This window comes from Lactuca sativa, chromosome 7 (genome assembly GCF_002870075.4).
Source record: "Lactuca sativa cultivar Salinas chromosome 7, Lsat_Salinas_v11, whole genome shotgun sequence".
Classification (NCBI taxonomy): Eukaryota; Viridiplantae; Streptophyta; class Magnoliopsida; order Asterales; family Asteraceae; genus Lactuca; species Lactuca sativa.
In genome coordinates this window covers 18,964,441-18,986,305 of record NC_056629.2, presented here as the reverse complement: position 1 = coordinate 18,986,305, position 21,865 = coordinate 18,964,441, and the positions used below count along the sequence as shown (strand labels likewise).

General features: G+C 38.0%; 1 protein-coding gene across 1 annotated transcript in view; it reads left to right on the top strand.

The window, feature by feature from the left end:
- The first annotated feature begins 15,269 nt into the window (after nt 1-15,269).
- The window catches only part of LOC128127202 (uncharacterized), a 66,757-nt gene continuing 60,161 nt past the window's right edge, over nt 15,270-21,865 (top strand). The window contains exons 1-2 of the mRNA XM_052765628.1: nt 15,270-15,312; nt 15,418-15,645. Coding sequence (XP_052621588.1) covers nt 15,270-15,312; nt 15,418-15,645 — 271 coding nt within the window. The remainder of the gene's footprint in view (nt 15,313-15,417; nt 15,646-21,865) is intronic.

Below are 21,865 nucleotides of genomic sequence, written 5' to 3'. Positions count from 1 at the left end.
CTATGGTGGATATAGGTGGTGGATTTTGTCGCTATGATTCAGGATTTTGATCTTATCACTACAGTTCGACATTATGAGGTAGGCATGAGATATAGAACCGGAAAACCGGACCGGAACCAGAATCGGAACCGGAACCAGAACCATTAGAACCGGAATACATAGAACCGGTTCTGGATCCAGGTTTAAAAATTGGATTTATCCGGGTTCTGAGTAATCTGGGTTTAGGTCCATCGGGTCCGGGTAAAACGGGTCTAAAGACCGGAACCAATGTTAGGAACCGGAACCACTTTTAGGGTTGGAACCGATTTTTGTGAAACGTTTAAAAGATGCATATCTCGTTCGTTATAACTCCTATTGACATGTGTTTTTTTCTAACATGTAGTTTAGAGTTTTTACATGATTTTAGACTATAAATTTGTCATTTTTAGTTTTATATTCATTGACTTACAGTCCCCCAAAGTCGAGATATCAAAGCTGAAACTTCTTAGTTTTTCAGTTTTTTTTGTATTCTGTTAAAGTTTTAAAACATGCATAACTAATTCGTTTGAAGTCGGATTGACATGTGGTTTTTTCCAAATTGTAGTTAAGAGTTTGTACATGAGTTTAGACTATAATATGTCATTTTTGGTTTTATATTCAGTGATTTACAGTCCCCCAACTCGGGATATCAAAACTAAAAAATTTCAACTTTTCAGCTATTTGTTTTTGTACTTTGTATTCAGTAAAAATGTTAACACATGCATATCTCATTTGTTTAAAGTTAGAGTGACATGCGGTTTTTTCCAGAGTGTAGTTTAGAGTTTGTACATGATTTTAGACTATTATTGTGCCAATTTTGGTTTCATATTCAATGGGTTACAGTCCCCCAAAGTCGGGATATCAATATGAAAATTTTCAAAGTTCAACCCACTAAGTAGTAAGTAATTACCAAAAAAATTCGGTTTTTCCGGGTGTTCCGGTTCTAAACCCACTTTATCTGGTTCCAACCTACCCATTTTTATGTTTCTGGGTTTTCCGATTCTAGACCCACTTTACCCGGTACTGTACCCGTAATCGAACCGGAACCGCTTCCTATATACCGGTCCAGTTTCCGGTTCTATAAAATCCCGTTAACCGGTTCCGAGTTTTTCGGGTGCGGGTCCATCCCGTCAGGGTTTAGACCCACTTTCATCCTTAGGTGAGTTTTTCTCACTATACTCAAGGGTCTAAGGCACCAAGGCTGACCCTTTTTGGATTTTTATCCTGATATGTTATATGCTCAAGCAACATATGATATGTTAGATCGGTATCCTGGTAGATAGGATGTTGTTATACTATTATGGTCTGTTAGATCGGTATCCTGGTAGATAGGATGTTGTTATGCTATTATGATCTGTTAGATCGGTATCCTGGTAGATAGGATGTTGTTATGCTATTATGATATGTTATATCGGTATCCTAATACATAGTATGTATTATGCTGTTATGATCTGTTAGATCGGTTTTTCTGTCTGTAGATTATTATGTGATTATCTTATATATGTGCACATGTTTGATTGATGGTTGAGGCTTATCTTCTTTGTGCGAGAGCCAACATACCTATGCATTGCAACCCGATGGTTGTAGGTCGTGAGTTTTCCATCCCGAGGATGATTAGACTCCTAGTATGTGGGCATTCCAACCCGATGGTTGTGGGCCGAGGGTATACCATCTCGAGGACAACTGGACCCATAGTATGTTGGCATTCCAACCCGATGGTTGAGGGTCTGGGGCATTATAACCCGATGGTTGATTGGGCCCGTAGTATGTTGTTATTATATGTGTGTTACTTGTTGCGCATGTATTTTGGGGGGGAACTCACTAAGCTTCGGGCTTACATTTTTGGATTTTGTTTTAGGTACTTCAGATGATCATGGGAAGGCGAAGGCATGATTGTGCACCTTCTCACATTTTTATTATCTTGATTTCTGGGATACTCTGATGTCAAAACTATTTGGAAAACACTGTGTAATAACTTAATGGTTTTGAATAGTTAAAAAAGTTTTAAATTTGATTGATTTTTATGAATGTTATAGCTCAAATCCTAAAAATTAGGGTTTTTTCATTTGCTATGTATGCCTTGGGTACTCGTGAGTACACCCAACGTGCTCACATGAAGGTGCGACATTTATTTACGAGCCATAGGGACCAATTTGCAACAAATTTTCACTTTGGGTCGAAAATAGAAATTTACCTCAACAATGAGTGTTACAATTATCCCCCACTTAGATTAGATTCATCATTGAAATCACTCCTTACTACTCCCTAGACATAGCCGACAACTTGGACAATACTTCTACAACCCCGAACCGAACTAAGAAGTCGATTCATACAGGCGACAACCTTGCCATACTACAATCAAGACTCAATCTTAGTGAGACTTGCGTACTCTGAATAATAATGATACCTTAACTCACTAAATTTAACCAATGAAGAATAACCATCACTACTTTGCCTAAATTGCAAAAATACAATACCTTGTCTAACTCCCAAATAGGCAAAACCATCATGGAACATAGTTAATATGACTTTTTTCGCAACCTGAACCATACGGAACTCATTTGAACCTGAATTATTCACTTCTGTTGACTTCTGTTGAACCCTGCACTCAAAAACAAGGTGACTCCCAACACGAGCCTCAGCTAAATAATTATTGTAGTGAAACACAAACAATGTCAACATATCGCACAAACTCCCTTTAACCACTTCAAAATCAAGGAATCTTATAAAGAAAAATTGAGAGACCACATAGAACCCACAACTGCCAACAAACAATCTAATAACTTGAGAATACTCAATCACAACGACTATCTTTCCTTCCCTATCTGTAAGACCCAACTTCCAATGAGAACCACACAGTCGGGGACTCTCTCAAAACTACAACCACAAAACAAATCCATCAATATACTTACCCATCAGTTCTACACTTCAGTCCATACTTTAAGACTGACGATCATCCATTCATCGAACCTACCCCTAGTCCCTGACTATGAACACTACTAAAACATGCGTAAAGAATACATAAAACATACCGATCAAGGATTTGCCAAATCCAAAATCCGAAAATTGTGCCCAAAAACCTTAAATACACACGTGACTTCTTAACAAGTCATCACCAACCTACTGCTCCCAAGAGCATAATGATGGTCCATCCAAGAACTTCATGTTGCATCCAAAACCCTAATCAACTCAAGTGTATCTCCACATAACGAATCAATTGAGTCATTCACAACGAACTTCATGATTTGATATTCCATAAACGATACCCAACATTGGTAACCAAACTCCTAATAAACAACCCGCAAGCAACAGGGTTCATAATACGAACATTCCTCAAAAAGACTTCTAATGCATAAATATTACTCTCAATAACCTTTAACTGCCCACATGATCTAAGCCAGCTGGTCACTGAGTCTCCCGACTCCTACGATGCACTAAGACCCAAACATGCCAAGAAATCTAATGATCCGGGACCTAAGAGTCTCAATCAAAAGACTATTGAGTCCCACCCATATGAATCATATAGCCATTGGTTCACAATACATCGTGACACCTACTAACCACTAAACGATAAGCTCATGGTACTATACCGATCTTTTTGCCATCCTATCAATGGCCTGAATACTCATGACCAGAACTAAAGGGCCTAAAGATACCCAACCATCAATCCACCAGATTTTAGGAACCCAATCAACATCCCTCTCAATGCTAACTGAACACAAATACTACCATAACCTTCTATCAAACACAATTCCTTTCACAGCACGGGCAACTAACAATGCAAAACCAAGCGAAAACATGGTCACACACAACCAAAGAATGAGATATGCGGTTGCACTACTGTTCCAATTTAAGGGCTACAACCAATTAAGAACCATGCCAACAACTTGAGCTAAGGGTTCTCATGCTATCTTATTTAAACCGCACAAATCCCTAAGGGAAAACACATAACCAACCCTAGATTTATTGCACTCCTTTTTCCTCACAACCCTTACTCATCAGGTGTGGTACCAGTAGATCTATTCGAAATGACAAACCTCAACCGCTAAAAAAACTTCCTCATGGCCTAAACTAAGATCCCACACCTTGATTGAAACCTAACAGATCATATCAATACGCAACTAGCTCGATAAAACTTCCAAAGAACCTCTACTATTGGCGATGAATGAAAGGACCAAAGATCGAGAGTGCATTGACAACTAATATATCAATCCAATACACTACTAAACAAATCCCATGAGGAACTTAATATACCAAACTCTGAAAATAATCGACCGATCATCAACTGCCCATCCTAGACTATAAATATCAATCTATACAACAAGCTGACAAATCCCCCAACAATCAATACTCAACCTGAGCGAACTAAAATGCCTGTTAACCTATTCCTCAATGCTTCCAAAAGGAACTACTGGCTACAATGATCTCCTTGCCCAATAACTTCTTCCCACGAAGACAACTCTTAGATTCCTTAACACATGCATCATATGGCAACTTGCTCTGTACCCCCGTCTTAACCAAATCCTGAACCATAGTTTCGCATACTCGAACCGCAAATCCCTATGACCCAGTCTTCTAAAACCATAAATCAAATGGATTGATGATTCTTCAATCAGAATATCCAACTCTCCCCCACTTAGGGTTCGAACTACCACCAACTGACATTGCAAAAAGACCAAAACCCAAACCGAATCACCCAGATACATAGCATCTCTGACCCTTGGGATGTATAACACAATGCAAGATGGACTTCCAAATAAAGACTAAGAAAACTCAAAGAGATTCCAAATCTCAGATGGAAACCTCGGGAACTGCCCAATCATGGTCGTCTCTAACATTGAGAATTCCATGTAGATGCACCAGAAAAAACACCAACTTCCTATCTAGAAACAAATGGACTACTACACTCCTCTCCTGCAAATCCCAACTATCAATTCATTGTGAGAATCATTCATAAATACAAAAGGCTCTCATATTCAGGACACATCAGAGACAACAAAAGTTGTTGCTCCCGATTCACTTCCCTGATCGCTTAAAATCATCAGCTAGCACCTGACCTGCCTATATCCCAACAAAGCAGACCCTTGATCTCATATAAAGGAAACCATACCTCAAGAATCCTCTTGTGCATTCCCTCACTGTCATACTGACCCCAAAAACTGTAGTCATATAGCCCTATGATAAGTCTTCATCCCACTCTGAAATCACATGTCTTCTCTTTCTATCCTCTGAACACGTAAATTTGGAAGAACATAGCCTCTGCCAAAGTTAGTGACATTCAAATCCATCTGCCAATCACTCAACCTCCGGCATCAATTCTCTAGCCGATCATAACAATTTCTTCTTTCTTGAGTCTCACGAATCAAATGCCACTACCATCGAGCAAGGCCCTCAAGACCTCAAAATCTACTAACTCACCTAGGTTTGCACCATTCAAACCCAAACTGACATATTCACTATGCCTAAGCAATCACCAAACTCATCCTCAGCCTGAACAACCATAACCAAAAGATCGACAAATACAAAAACACTGTCATGAAACATGGTATCAACCATGCCATCTACCCTAAACCAACTCCTTAGAATCCTAGTGACTTCTCTCGATTCGATTATGGATCATGTGCTTCCAGTGGTACGGGTCCAATACTACCTACCATATCTTTCCATACTTTCCACAATAATCATCCTGAATGTTATAAGTTACCCCCTTTTAATGATACTACTAAAATCCGCTAAACAACGTACTATGTGTACAACAACACTTCCTAGGCTATCCTGGGATCCCCACCTCACCCTTCCATCAGCTGATGAAAAACCCTACTAACGTAAGCTAACTACTTCATGAATATAGTTACATGAAACAAAACTTAAATAATCCTTCGACTAAAATATCCAACCTACAACGGTTAGACTCAAACAGGAGCTGCACATTAGGGCCGAATCAATCATTCAAAAATTATTTAACTTTTGCACATGTAACTTAACATATTCATTTTACAGTTAACTCACATTAATAAGAGTCCTACAAAGCACAAAGCCATCAACATTCGAGCACTAAAACCGACTGGCACTAAGACACCATAAAAATTAGGCAGATTCTTACCTACAAATTCCGAGCCACTAGGCTCAAGCATCAAGGATATATATATATATATATATATATATATATATATATATATATATATATATATATATATATATATATATATATATATATATATATATATATATATATATATATATATATATATATATATATATATATATATATATATATATATATCCTATATCTACTCTCTCAAGAGTGGCTTCTTATTCCTTATGCTGACCTACAATAAACTGTACTCACATGAAACTTCCACCAACCATGCATCTGCTCGTGCATGCTAATCATACATAACGTTGGGTTCCATAAACAGTCAAATACTTGATTCTACCCTAACACCACAACCAGACAAGGAACAGGAAATAAGGCTTAACCAAATATTATCAGGCTATAGAATCTTAGTTATGTACAACTATGGTGCACACACTAAGCAATTACAGTAATGATTTCAATTTCATCTAACATACAAGAAGTTCTCCTAGGCTATCATGCGTCATACATCAGACAATTCTATCATGCAATTCCTGAAGATCCCTAGGCTACCACTAGCATGTAGTTCTATCATAAAAATCATAAAAAAATAATAGTGTGGGTATCTCGAGGTTTACTTTATTGCTTCGGCTGATCGTACACATCTCATCCGTCTCTGGTTGCTTTTGAAAACAATTTGGAAATCAATTTTTGAAAACCTTGCAGATCCATAATATGAGTCTGGATTCACACGAAGCTTATCCAATTTGCTCAAACTAGGGCTCTAGAACCAACTTGTAACATCCCAAAAATCAAGGTAAATTTTTTCCTTATTTAAACATGTTTAATAACTCATAAGTCTTACAAAACTGAGTTTCCAAAAGTCAAAAACAGGAATCCTAGTATCCCAAAATTATAATCCCATAAAATCCAGGATGATGTGCACGATCAAGCCTTTGCCTTACCCCGATCATCTGAACTACTCGAAACATTAAACTTCAACTGTAAGCCAAAGCTTAGAGAGTTCCCCCAAAATACCCACACAATAAAACATATACAATCAAGCATGTTGGGTCCAATCAGTCATCAGACTGAAATACCCTCGGGTCCATATCCATCAGGCTGGATTACTCCTGGCCTAATCAGTCATTAGACTAGAATGCCAATATGCAACGGGTCCAATCAGTTATCAGACTAAAATACCCTCAGGTCCATTGCCATCCGGTTAGATTACTCCTTAGCCCAATCAGTCATCAGACTAGAATGCCCCAGTTTGTTTGCTTACACACATAGAAGTAAAGCCTCAAACCAAAACCACATAATGTTGAAATATATAATAGATAAACATATAACATTAATTAGATAATCATGTAGATCTTAACAGATCACTACATCATAGAAACATCCTAAACCAGGATAACAATCTACTAGGTTGGCATTGGTGCCTTCGACCCACAAGTACAGTGAGGAAAACTCACCTCACAGTCTGAAAATATAGCAGAAATAAATATTTCTCTAAATGCCAACTCTACAGGTTACCTATACGACAACCGTTGACCTAAACTCAAACTACAAGACAAAATACCCAAAATGCTTCTAGGTCGAAGTCAAAAAGTCATGGAAGGTCAATTTGGCTGAGTACATCCTGTATACTCAGTTACTACGCTAAGTGTAGTAGATATCTAAGAAAATATCTAGACTTCAACTAGGTACACGTAATGTACCACTTGGTACGCCCATCGTACTCGCTTGTTTTCCTCTTTTTCAATGAATGCTTATTCCATTAAGGTACCACGTCTAAAGCTCAGATCTAGTCCCAAATAACATCCTAAGCCATAAAGTTTCCAATTTTATGACTTTCCAAGTCTAGAATGAGTCCAACAACCAAACCCTAACCTAATATACAACCCAACTCCTCAAATCTCATGCATGAAGAAAGGAAAGGGACCAAGATCACATTTTATGGTTCTAAGCACCAAAAAACTTCTAAAATGATAGCTCTTCTGGTTAGAGTAATCCATACTCATGAACACCAAGCTTATGGGACCAAAAATGAACACAAACTCAATGATAAAAAGATCTAAGAAAATAACTGATCAAATTTTAAACTTTATACCTCCAAAGGATACTTAAGGGATAAACACTTCTAGATCCATGATGCCTTGAGCTTCCAAAATGATTTCCCTTCCTTCTTCTTCCTTCAAGAACACCAAAAATGCACTATTAAGATCAAAAAAGCTCACACAAAGGATTAGGGTTTGATAGGGAAGATTTGGGAGCTTGAGGTTGATGAGGTAAAAGGTCTTGAGGTGATAAGGATGTTTAAATAGGGCTTATGTAACACCCCAACTCCCAGGTATAAAAATTTAAAGCTTATAGTCATATTCTTAGACCTACTCGATGAGTTAGATACCCCCAATTCGTCTTGTAGAAAAGATTCATGCCGCATGAATTTAAGGGATCTACTCAACAAGTTGGAGGACCCCAACTCGACGAGTAGGAGTTGGAAAATGAAGTAAACTGAAACATTAAAAATACCCAAATCCAATGACAATGGTCATCGACTATAGACAAACAATGGTGAGTACCATTAAGTGAATCATGTTGATAATTACCCCAAATATAGACATGAAGTAAATTGAAACATTCATAGGTCTTTAAGAATGGAAATAAAGTTTTGGATTATATTTAATGGAACATTATGTTTGAAGGGAAAATTTAAGAATGGAAATAAAGTTTTGGATTATATTTTGTGTGATTAGGACATTATTGAGATGGAGAGTGTCGAATGGGTTTTAAATATGAAAGGTTGTATGTTTGTTCATACTTATAGGCCTTTTAGACTCGTTACCAACATAAACAAAATGAAGATGATGATTATTTAAAATGGTTTCGAATATACCTTCATTAGAATATACATGATCAGCAGCACTGGTATCCATTATCCAACCCACATTTACAGGATCGTGTAACGAGAAGGTAGTGGAGATTTGAGGAAGAGATGTGGGTTAGTCATCAAGATTTTTTTTGTCGTTTTGTTATGTAGGGGAATACGAGAGCTGGACATTTTGGTGACTACTCATTTGCAAGAAAATGGGCATGATTTGGAGCAGAACTGGGCCAAAAATGGTGTTGGTTTGGCTATTGTTGTTGACAACCAGGAGAAATGCCTAGGAGACCTAGCGAGGTGGCCCAATATGGTGGGCTTGTCCACTGGTGTGGACTAAAAGTTGGCTACCACTATGAAGATTGAGAATGAGGCCCACTATATGAAAAAACATCCCTCTATGAAGATTGAAGACCCGGTGGTGGAGGGATGCACACCCAACCATACAGCTGATGAGATTGTTGTTTGTCCGACTTGTAGCGGTGCTGCTTGTTGGACTCTCGTCACTCATTTTGATGGTGTAGGTTGTGGTTGTCCCCCCCCCCCACCACTATGCATGTTTCCGACAACTTGAAGAATGGTATGAGAAGACGCATGGTCTTGACGAGATGCATGGGAGATGACACAATTTTTAAGAAGTGTTTATTCTTCAAAAGTAATCATATCATGAATATCCATAAATGAGGTAAACGGAGACCAGTAACGACCTGCAACAACTACGTGGAAACAACCGTCTTATAGATGTAACATCCCAAAAATCAAGGTATATTTTTGTACTTTTTAAAACCATTTAATAACCCATAAGTATTACAAAAATTAGTTTCCAAAAGTTACAAACATGAATCAGAGTATTCCAAAATTATAATCCCATAAAATCCAGGATGATGTGCATGATCAAGACTACGTCTTGCTCTGATCATCTAAAGTACATGAAACAAAACACTTAAATTGTAAGCCAAAGCATAGTGAGTTCCACCAAAATACCCCACACAATAGAAATATACAATCATGTATGTTAGGTCCAATCAGTCTTCGGACTGGGATACCCTCGGGTCGACAGCCATCAGGCTAGATTACCCCCGACCCAATCAGCCATCAAACTAGAATGCCAATATGCAACAGGTCCAATCAATCATCAGAATGGAATACTCTCAAGTCCACAACCATCGAGCCAGATTACCCCCGGCCCAATCGGTCATCGTACTAGAATTCCCTGGTTTGTTGGATTACAGACATATCAGTAAAGCGTCAACCCAAAACCGTACTATGTATACTTATGCAACAGATAAACATATAATAGTAAATAGATAATCATGCCAATCTTAATAGATCAATACAACATAGAAACATCCTAAACCAGGATAATAATCTACTGGGCCAGCATTGTTCCTTCGAACCACAACTATAGTAAGGAAAACTCATCTCACAGTCTGAAAAGATAGCAGAAAAGAACATTGCTCCAAATGCCAACTCTATAGGTCACTTATACAACAACCAGTGAAAAATGCCCCTAGGTCAAACTTGGTAAAAGTCAGAAAGTCAAAAAAGTCAAGGAAGGTTAAGATGACTGAGTACACCTCTCGTAATCAGTTACTAAGTTGGGCATAGATGAGTTCTAAGGAAATATTGAGGCTTCAACAAGGTACACGCAACGTACCACTTGGTACGCCCTGCATACTCGACTGTTTTCCTTTTTTTCAATTAGGTGCTTATTCCATTAAGGTAGCACGTCCAAAGCTTCAATCTAGTTCCAAATAACATCCTAATTCATAAAGTTTCCAGCTTTATTACTTTCCAAGTCTAGAATGAGTCCAACAACCAAACTCTAACCTAATATACAAACCACCACCTTAAATCTCATGCATGAAGAAAGGAAAGGGACCAATATCACATTTTTATGGTTCTATGCACCTAAAATTTTCTGAAGGGACAATTATTCGGGTTAGATTAATCTCTACTCGTGAACACCAAGCTTATGGGACCAAAAATGAAAACAAACTCAAGGCTAACAAGATCTAAGCAAATAACTCATCAAGTTTAAAACTTTATACCTCTAAAGGATGATTAAGGGTGAAACACTTCTATATCCAAGATAACTTGAGCTTCCAAAATGATCTCCATTCCTTCTTCTTCCTTCAAGAAAACCAAAAATGCACTATTAAGCTCAGAAAGGCTCACACAAAGGATTAGGGTTTGAAAGGGAAGATTTAGGAGATTTAGATAGATGAGGGAAAAGGTCTTGAGGAGATAAGGATGTTTAAATAGGGATCAAACCCTAAAAATTAAGGTATGTTCATTTGCTACGTATGCCCTGTGTACTCGTGAGTTGCAACGCCCGTGTTTCCAGGCTAAGCATTATTATAACAATGTAATAGTTAGGGTCAAAAGTTGTAACACATTTTGAAGTAATGAAGAGGAATTATTTGAGTATTATGTGAATTATGTGATTTTACGTGCATTATACTTGCTATTAACGATGTAATAAAATAATAAAAAAAATAGGCGTGAAAAATAAAATAATAGATAGACCCAATATCTATGAAGAAATTTGAAGTAGTCGTAATAAGGATTTCAGGGATATAAGGAAAGCTGAAATCTGACTTATAATGAAAAAGTTATGGCATGTCGAAGTTTTGCGGCAAAACCGGTACGACACCGGAATCATAAAAAATGAGTTTGCGATAAAATACTTTTTATCCTTAGCATTCTAAATGAAGGTTGTAGTATACGTTAAACCAAGAGCGTGCAAAAAAAGAACATCCAAATCTAACTTCGTATGAGGAAGTCACGATTTTTTATAAGATTTAGCATAGCAGTGCACAACCCGGAATTCGAATTTTAGATCGACCGACTTTTAGCTGACACAATCTAAACGAGAATATAAGATCTTGTTAATAAGAGCTTGACAATAAAAATACAGACCAAAACGGATGTCGGATGACAAAGTTATGAATTATTAACGGACTTTACCTATCCACGCTTGTTAGAATATATCTTTAAAAAAGTGAAAATTAGCCAACAGAGTCTAAAAAAAGTTGTAGAGTACGTCGCCACCTACACGTGGATATAAAGAACGTCAAAAATGGAGCTCGTATGCCAAAGTTATGAAATTTAGAAGTCGGGAGTGTGCTGATGCGAAGAGGGTGACATTGCTGAATCTCAGCCCTTGCTTGCTCCCTACGGTCTTCGCTTTGGATCGCAACACATGGTCCTCGTACGTGTAGTGTACGCTTTTACACCCTGCATATCGAAGTACGCCCAACATAACCCAAGATCAGACCGTATATATACCATACGAGGCTCACTCTAATTCCTTACACCTTAACCCTTCTTACTCTTTAACATATCTCTAAACCTCTCCGAAACCTTAGTACTTCCCAAGTACTAAGAGGCGAGTCCCGGTGCGCCATAAGGCTCTAAGAAGAAGAGCTTTTCAACATGGAAGTTCTGCCCCCGTAGAGCTCGGTTCCTAGCGAAACCCTCTTATAAGTAAGTTATGCTTACCCAACTTTAAGTATAGCTTATGTTTAAGTTTATTATCGTTACTATGAACTTATAAACAATGTATATATTATAAAATATAATAAATAAAGTGTTATTATAATATCTTTTAACTACTCGCGGTATAGGGAATCTGGTTTGAATGGCCGCATAGGGTTGTTGGATTTCAGAAGTGTTATAATGTCAAAATGGTCGTGCCCTCCGGTGTTTCATGTCTGGCCCCTGTTTGTACATAGTGGTTGAAAATTATTTTTTAACACTTATAAAACAATATCACTAGTAAATAGTCACAATCAATATTAGACTAAAATCCAGCGGTAATGATACTAGGTTTCGTCCAACGAAAATAGAATTATTAGAAGCGAAACATTGCTCGAGTTTGGAATCAACACTTTAACAAGTGAGTGCATAGTTACTTTCATCTTACACATAGATATGAAGTATTTAATATAAATTATGTGTTATGTGTGCATATTATCTGTGTACTTGATATGTACGCTGGATGAACAAAATATACATGTTTTACTTGATTTAAACTGTATATGTGTTTTATAGCTATGATTATGATGTGTAAAGCTGGGTAGATGAAATAGATGATGAAAGAGGAAATAAAATTGATAAGAGTCCTCGATGTTTAAGATGATTCAGTCATCTAGCAAAGTATAGATGACGACCATAGACTATTCTAGACAATCTAGTAAAACGCTAGCAAGCTCGCAACCTATAGGTGTTTTTGAACTAAGTGTTCACCAGGTGTAATCCATCCCCTTCATGGTTGCCTTATTTGACATGTATTGCTGAGGAATCCCCTAAGCAGTGTTGTCATCCCAATAAAAATCCTTAGGTTAGGTCCCTTACTTTAGATGCTTTAGGGACAGAAAGTGAGGATATCATGAATGGGTAATCAGGTTGTTTGATGTGATGAAATTAATAAACTTCATTATTGTGGGTTGAAAACCCTATGTGCTCACCAGGCTCCCAAGCCTGACCCACTTAGTTTCTTGTATACAGGTAGTGGCAAGAGAGCACATGAGTGATGATTTGATGAGAGATCAATGGATATAGGCCACTAGAATAAATAGATGTTGTAAGGCCTATGTTGAGTCTATTTATGCTTTTGATCTGTATTGACAATGACATCCCAAGGTTTTAACATAATGAAAATACATTTCTTCATAAATTCTTTGATAAATTCTTTATCATATTTTTTGGAACAAATTCCGCAACATATTTCTTCAAAAGTATACTCTGATTTTCAAATGAAACATACACAAATCAGTCTTTTCTGGCCGTAAAAGTGGGGATGTCACAGTTGGTATTAGAGCATTAGTTTAAGCGAACTAGGAATTTGTAGGATTTCTAGACTTAAACTTAGAATGCTAAGTAATGATTGTGAGATGAGTGTCTACTATATGTTAGACATAAGTACTAGCTTATTTTAGGAAAGATGCCTAAATTGCTATTATGTGGTAAATGATTTATGTTATAGCTATAAAGATGCCTTATTTGATCGGATCTATGATCTCTTGCCGACCGGATCTTGAAACTTTATGTGTTCAGGATTCTAAACGTATAAATTACAATATTATAACTAGCATGTAACTTTTCGGAGTGACAAGGAGGATTAAACGTCTATCATAAATAAAGATCTAAATTCACCTAATTTGGTGGATTAATAAACATGGAAAGAACCCGAAGCGGATTCGGAAACGCTAATGGAAATGCTAATCAATGGCCTATGTTTAAGCGTGCACCCAGGTAGCGGTTGCACCCGAACTAATCACAATGGCAGGAGTCCAAGCAATGATTCAAATTTTGTTGGACCGTCAGATGATAGAGAAAAGGTGTTTGCTTCCACATAATTAGGATGAACCTACTGTGCCTGTTGAACAACCTGAACTGAATGAAGGTCAGTCAGAAGAAGGGAACTATAGTAGAACTGTTGGCCAAGATGAACCACCAGTGGTTAAAGGAAATAACCAAGATGAAGGGATCGAAAGGGACAGATGCAAGTACGAAGACTTTACGACTTGCAAGCCATCAACTTTTATTGGGAAAGAAGATCCAATTGGAGTTATGGACTGTATCTCTGAAATGTAGCCAGTTTTCATAACATGTGATTGCACAGGTATGCTACAAACCCCTTTTGCAGTACATCAATTTAGGGGTGGCGTTGTTCGCTGGTGGAACACCTTGGGGAAGACCATAAGCCCCAATGAGCCATTACAACTGACATGGGTAGAGTTATTGGTCCATTTTAAATGCAAGTTTTGCTCAGCCCAAAACATGATGGAACTAGTAAACCAGTTTCTGAAACTGATGAAGGGCATCATGTCCATTGACGAGTATACCAATGCCTTCACAGACAAAATGGAGTTTTCTTTATGCATTGTTCCTGACATGCTAACGAAAATCGATAAGTATACGAAGGGACTGCCATGGGAGTACGCCATGCCAGTATGCAAGACAACTACTCTTGAGGCAGCTATTTGGGCTGCCAAGTCTGTTGACGATATTATCGAGGGAAGAGCTGCCAATAAGGTTGAAGTGGGCGAGAAAAGGAAGTTTGAAGGATCTTCAAGGTCCAACAAGAAGTTTAGAAACTCTGACGGGGATGTGACCTGTTACAAATGTGGAAAGACTGGGCATTGCGCCAATTAGTACACATCCAACAAGAGGGTGTGTTATGGATGTAACGAAGAAGTGCATATTGCAAAGGACTACCCCAAGAAGAAAGAGGCAGCAAGGCCCAATGTTCTATCGAGGCCAAGTACAAGAGCATTCTAGATGACACTGGAAGCCACAAAGGATGAAGCTAATGTCGCTTCAGGTACCTTTCTTGTAAATGGATTTCCCACCAATAAATTGTTTGATTCGGGAGTGAATTACTCCTCTATATCACATAAATTTTGTGAAAGACTGGCATTACATGTAGACAAACTTGATAGTGTTCTAGTTGTAGAAGTTGCCAGTGGAAAATTCATAACTATTAGCGATTGCATTAAAAACATCGTCATCGACTTGAACGGGAATAATTTCCATGAGGAGTTGTCGCCCATTGAGTTGAATGGTTTCGACATCGTGTTCAGAATGGATTGGCTTAGTGCAAATGATGTTGAGATACTATGCAATAGGAAGATGGTGAGAGTAAACCCACCTGGAAGTGAGTCATTTATGGTGTACGGGGACAAACATAGAGTGAATTCTGGAATCATTTCCTTAATGAAAGCCATAAACTCATTGTCCAAAGGATGCTCATCATACTTGGCATTTTTGATCGATGCAAAGAAGGAGATACAAAGAATACCAGTGGTGTGTAACTATCAGAAGTCTTTCGTGAAGATCTTCCTGGATTACCCCCTGATAGACAAGTAGACTTTCGAATAGATTTGTTGCCAGGATCAACACTGTGACATCCCCATTTTCGAGGCCAGAAAAGACCGATTTTTTTATGCTTTGTTATAAAATCAGAGTAATCGTTTACAGAAAACAATTTTGGAATTTGTTCCCAAAACAAAATGTGATAAGAATTTATCAAAGCATTTCATTAAAGAAATGTATTTTCATTAAATAACAAAATCTCGGGATGTCATGTTCCGATACAGACCAAAAGCATAAACAATATAAAATAGACCTTACAACAGTTATTTATAACTACTGATCTATAATCCAAAATCTCTCGTGAAGTCCACCAACTTATACTCTTGTGTCATTACCTGTAATGAAAAGAAAACTGAGTAGGTCAGGCTTGGGAGCCTGGTGAACATATAGGGTTTTCGACCCACAATAATATAATTATTACATTTAATCATCAAACAATCAGCCCAACTACCCATCCCCATTATCTTCCTTACTCTTGAGGGTCTACCCTAAGAGTCATCTATTCGTTCACTCCATATTAGGCACTAAGACAATAGCCGTCAGGATTCTTTATTTGGCACTAAGACAATAGCTTCCAGGATTCTTTATTTGGTACTAAGACAATAGCTGCCAAGGTTCTTTCGTAAAGCACTAATTCCATAACTGCTATGGTTCTTTCATGGGGTACTAAATCCATAGCTACCACTGTAGGTACTAAGTCCATAACTATCATCATCTATCTAACAGTACTAAATCCATAGCTACCAGCATTCGTCTATACGGTACTAAATCCATAGCTACCAAGGTTTATCTATACAGTACTAAATCCATAGCTACCGAGGTTTATCTTTACAGTACTAAATCCATAACTACCGAGGTTTATCTTTCGTCTCATCCTCAAACTCACCCTTCATCACACACCAACTATTTCGTCTACCCATGTTCTACCCAACATATTTGTAGATATAAAATACATATACAGTTTAACTCATTTAAAACCTATATAAAACATCCATTCCACACCCATCTCAAATAATCAACAATATATAAACACAAAGCACGTATTTCATAGCAAATACTTCATATTTATGTGTTAGAAGAAAGTGACTACACACTCATCCAAAACATATACTTAATACATTCAAACAATACTTGTATTAAAATCGTGTTTATGAAAGTGACTATACACTCACTTGATCAGAAGATGATCGGACATCACTACGGCATGTAGAAGTAGTATTCTTCGGTGAAACCGGGGTCACTTCGCACACCGGGCTACTCGTAAGCAGAGCTTCGGCTCGGAAACTCATTTCTTCTCGGGATCTTTGGTGCTTCGGGACTCGCTTCGGGTCTCGGGATGATACTGGGGCTTCGAGGGGTTAAAATAAGGCTTAGAGAGACTATCGAGAGTGAGAGAGAAGAGACGGAGCAACCAAAATCAGTTGACCCTTGATTTCTATTTATAGGGTGAAATTTCTGCACTCACGCCGTGAGTTTTAAGTGTTCACGTCGTGAGCACAGTAGGTCACTGCGTTCGTCACTCGTCCACTTGCTCACGAGGCTCCAGAAGGCGTCAGAAGTTAGTTCACGTCGTGAACCCTGACAGTTTTGGGGTTTCGCGCCCGAACTTCAGAAATTCATAACTTTCGCATATGAACTCTGTTTTCGACGTTCTTTATATCGACACGAAGGTGAGATTATGATCTACAACTCTCGTTTAGACTCCATTTGCTAATTTTGACTTTAATTTTAATATATTATTTTTAGTAGGCCTGGACAGGAAAGCTCCGTTCGAAATTCATAACTCCTTCACCTGAACTCCGTTTCATCGCTCTTTTAATCGTTGGACTACTATTGATGAGATCTTCAATTCTCATTTAGAAAGTTTTGGCTAAATATCACTCGACCTCAATCTTGAGTTTCGGGTTGCATATTGCTAATGCTGAAACTTCGAAAAATCATAACTTCCTCATACGAAGTCAGATTTAGACGTTTTTTTATGCATGCTCTCGGTTTAACGTATTCAACGAATTTCATTTAGATCGCTAAGGCCAAATAGCGCTCTAACGTAAATTCACTATTTACGTCGCGCTGTGTCATGTCGGTTCTGTTGCGAAACTTCGACAAGTCATAACTTCTTCGTTATAACTCGGATTTCGGCGTTCTTTATATGTACGGAATCCTTGTAACATATACTACAACTTAGTTAAGATTACTCATTCTGAATAATATTCCATCAAAAAGTCATTTTTGATGCTTATCATCTGTAAATTGACTAGCCCGGATCTACGGGCGTTACAAACACCAATAGCGAAAACACCATATCGATTAGCACCGACAGAGATGAAGGAGCTTATGATGCAGCTTTAGGAGTTGTTGGACAACGGTTTCATTAGACCTACTTCAATACCCTGGGGAGCTCTAGTGTTATTTGTAAGGAAGAATGATGGAAGCATAAGGATGTGTATAGACTATAGAGAGCGGAACAAGGAAACTGTAAAGAATATATATCCATTGATGACCTGTTCGATAAACTGCAATGTTCGAGCTACTTCTCAAAGATTGATCTCAGGTTAGGATATCATCAGCTAAAGTTGAGAGAACAAGATATTGAGAAGACCGCATTTAGAATGAGGTACAGACACTATGAGTTCTTGGTTATGTCATTTAGACTAACCAATGCTCCAACAACATTTATGGATTTGATGAACAAGGCTTGTTGTTGGGTCGTGTTTTGTATAATATGTTGAATCTATTGGGCTCGTTAGCTAGTCCATTTTTGTATCTCCGGTATGGGCCTGTCCATCCGTGAGTTTAGTAGGGTTGAATATAAATATAGGTGCTTGCATGCATCTTAGAAAAACGATAGAATAGAACGATCAGAGCATTATTCAGAAGTTTATTATTATCGTTCTTATAACCCTAAATCCTCTACAGCGGAAGTTCTTAGTCGAGCTCTGCTGAGGATTGTTTGATCTAATCATTCGACATATTTTGATCCACTCTTGTCTTATTTATTGTTTTGTGTTCATCACAATACCTGTTACAAAGATCTAATCGATCTTCATGTTTGTTATTATAACTTATCAATTGGTATCAGAGCAGGAGGCTGTGTAATTCATACACATCTTTTCTGTGAAAAAGGTTGCGATTAGGGTTATTCCGCATTAACTAATATTTATTGAGCCGTCATCCCATAATTGACGTAACTCAGCATTTATTCGTTTTGCCCTAATTTAATATATTACAAGTCTGATCTTTTAAACAGGTTATTCAATCTAGCATGGACGAGTCACAATCAAATCCCATTAACATCTCAAACAGCATTGGATCAACGACGAAGATTCCCATCCTTTACACCCAGGATTACGAAGTCTGGGCACATCACTTTGAAGATTATGTCATTGGATCTGAGGACAACGGATATCTTATTTGGGAAGCAATCGTGTCTGGACCATTCGCTCATTCAGCAACATCAAGAATCATTAAAACTCAGAAAGAGTATAATGATCTGTTGAAAGATGTAAAAGATATTGCCCAAGACGAAAAAGATAAATTTCAGTGCAATATTAAAGCATTGAGACTAATCAGATTCGCTCTTCAATCTGATACTTTCAGGCTAGTGAGTTCGTGCAACATTGCTAAAGAAATATGGGATAGGCTGCGAGAGTTATATTCCACAGACGAAGATCTCGAGCATTCCATTCAAACCTTACTTTTTTCCGAGTTTGGTGAATTCAAGCAGAGTCCTGAAGAAACTGTAACTCAGACGTTCGATCGCTTCAATCATCTTCTTAGTAAGATGATTAAACATGATATTGAAAGGAAGTTGATTGAACAAAAGGTTACGTTTTTAAACGGTCTTAGATCTGAGTGGAGAGCGGTTGTGTCCACTGTTAAAGCACATGAGCAATTCAAATCTTACTCATTGGCAAAGCTGGTAGGGATTTTGAAATCCCAAGAAAAGATTGTCTTGCAGGAGAAAAATGTAGTTTCAAGCTTGGGTTCCTTGGCTCTTCTTTCAAAAAGCAAAACTGTGATGGAAGATGAAGACCTTAACTTAGGAGACTATGACCTTACCTCTGAAGACTATGCAATGATGGTGTCAAATCCAAAGAGGTTTATTAAGAAAAGGTTTCCTACCAATAAGAACCAAAATTGGCAAGGAAGCTATAGTTCTGAAAAGGTGAGGGAGGAACCGAAGGCAGAAGAAGCAAAGACAGAGCCGAAAGCTGAAGGGGATTCTGGGGTGAACTGCTATTACTGTGGAGGAAAGAACCACTATGCCAAAGACTGTGTCCTAAAGAAAATGGCAGAAAAGGATGAAGAAAAAGATGAAGAAGCTGTGTTGATGAAAAAGCTGGAAGAGATCAAGAGAAAGAAAACTGCTGCTAACCCTTCTATGAATGCTTTAATTGTGCAGGGTTCGGTAGCAGATGATGAGTTCGGTGGCGTGGAGTTCTGGTCAACCGACTCTGAGGATGATGAAGTCAGAAAGCCATCTCATGGAAAGGCTTATGTTGTGAAAGGTGAAGGAAGCGGTGGAAGGTGTTTGATGGTGACGGATGTATCTCAAATGAGGGGATACAACACAGATGGTGGGAATGAAGACATGAAGGAGCAAAAGCACTTGTGCTTCACAGCAAAACCTCTCAGCGTGCAGTTGAATGAACTTGATGAATTAATCAAGAAGGTACAATCCATTTATGTTTCATTCAAAGTCCCACAAAGTTCATATGAAAAAGAATTAAAAAATGTAAATTCAAGAATCTCACATCTAGACAACAGTTTAACTCAAACACGGGTCACCAATTCTAACCTAACTGACGAATTAAGCAGGGTGTCTTCAAAGAGTGAGGAACGGAGGATGTGGATCAAGCTGAAGGAGTCCGAGTTAATCAAATCCAAGGACGAAAACATTTATTTACAAAGAGACAATTTGAAACTTTTAAAACAGAGAAATGTCTTTTGTTTAATTGCTAAGCGTCTTTACACTAATATCACTCAACTTCATTTGAACTGTGAAATAGGGCAGGAAATTCATCGCATGATTTTGCCCTTCCTTGAGTTTAAGGAGGATGAAATCGACGCTGAAGCATATAATTGTGAAAGTGTAGTTTCGTCTGAGAATGTAAATCCGACTTATATGTATGGTCTAGACAAAATCGAATCTTTCATAAAGTCCAAGGACCATAAGGACATGCTGAAAAATCTTTTGGATGAAAATGATAAACTAAAACTAAGGACCAAAGCCATACAAAAGTTTGACTCCTTGAGTGCCAACTTGAGCTCAGAAAATAAAATTGATGTTGAAAATGCATCTGAGCTTAATGAGGACGATGATATGAGTGAAATTTCTGTAGAGGATGAAGTTGATTGTTCTGAGTTTGTCAAGAGCGAACCCGAAAACCACAAAAATCTTATTTCAGAAAATTCTGTAGAGTTTGCTCGTCTGTCCCAACAAAAGTCCCCGATCCTTGAAGAAAAGGCTGTTGTATACCAAAAGGTAAGAACGACTCCAAATCAGGTGTATAAGGTCACAGGTGTAACCGAACATCAGACAGCCGAACTCACAGCCATTGTAAATGAAGATAATGCTAATGGGTGTGATGAGTTCTTCTGGTCCGCCCCTATCGACAATGCTGACGAAACCGTTGGTCTTTCTGAACGGACGTCCTAGAAAACCAAAGGCATATATGTACCAGAGCCTCTGAACAAGCCCGATAACTTTGACATGCCAAGTACTAGTGGTACAAAAGATGTTCCTGAAGAAAAAGGAGATCCTGCAAAAGAAGTCACTCCTTCAAGCGAAACTTCATCAGTTCAGAGTGAACCGGCTGACAAAAAGCAAAAGCAAAAAGCAAATATCCATCGACAGCCGAATTAAGTGAAGAATCAGAAGCAGCAAAGAAATATGAGATACAAGAAGAATCTATCAGAACGAAAACAGTTTTGGCAATCTCAAAACGCCCATTTCTCTTATCATGACAGAAATTCAAAGTCAGAGAAAAGTACTGTTAGAT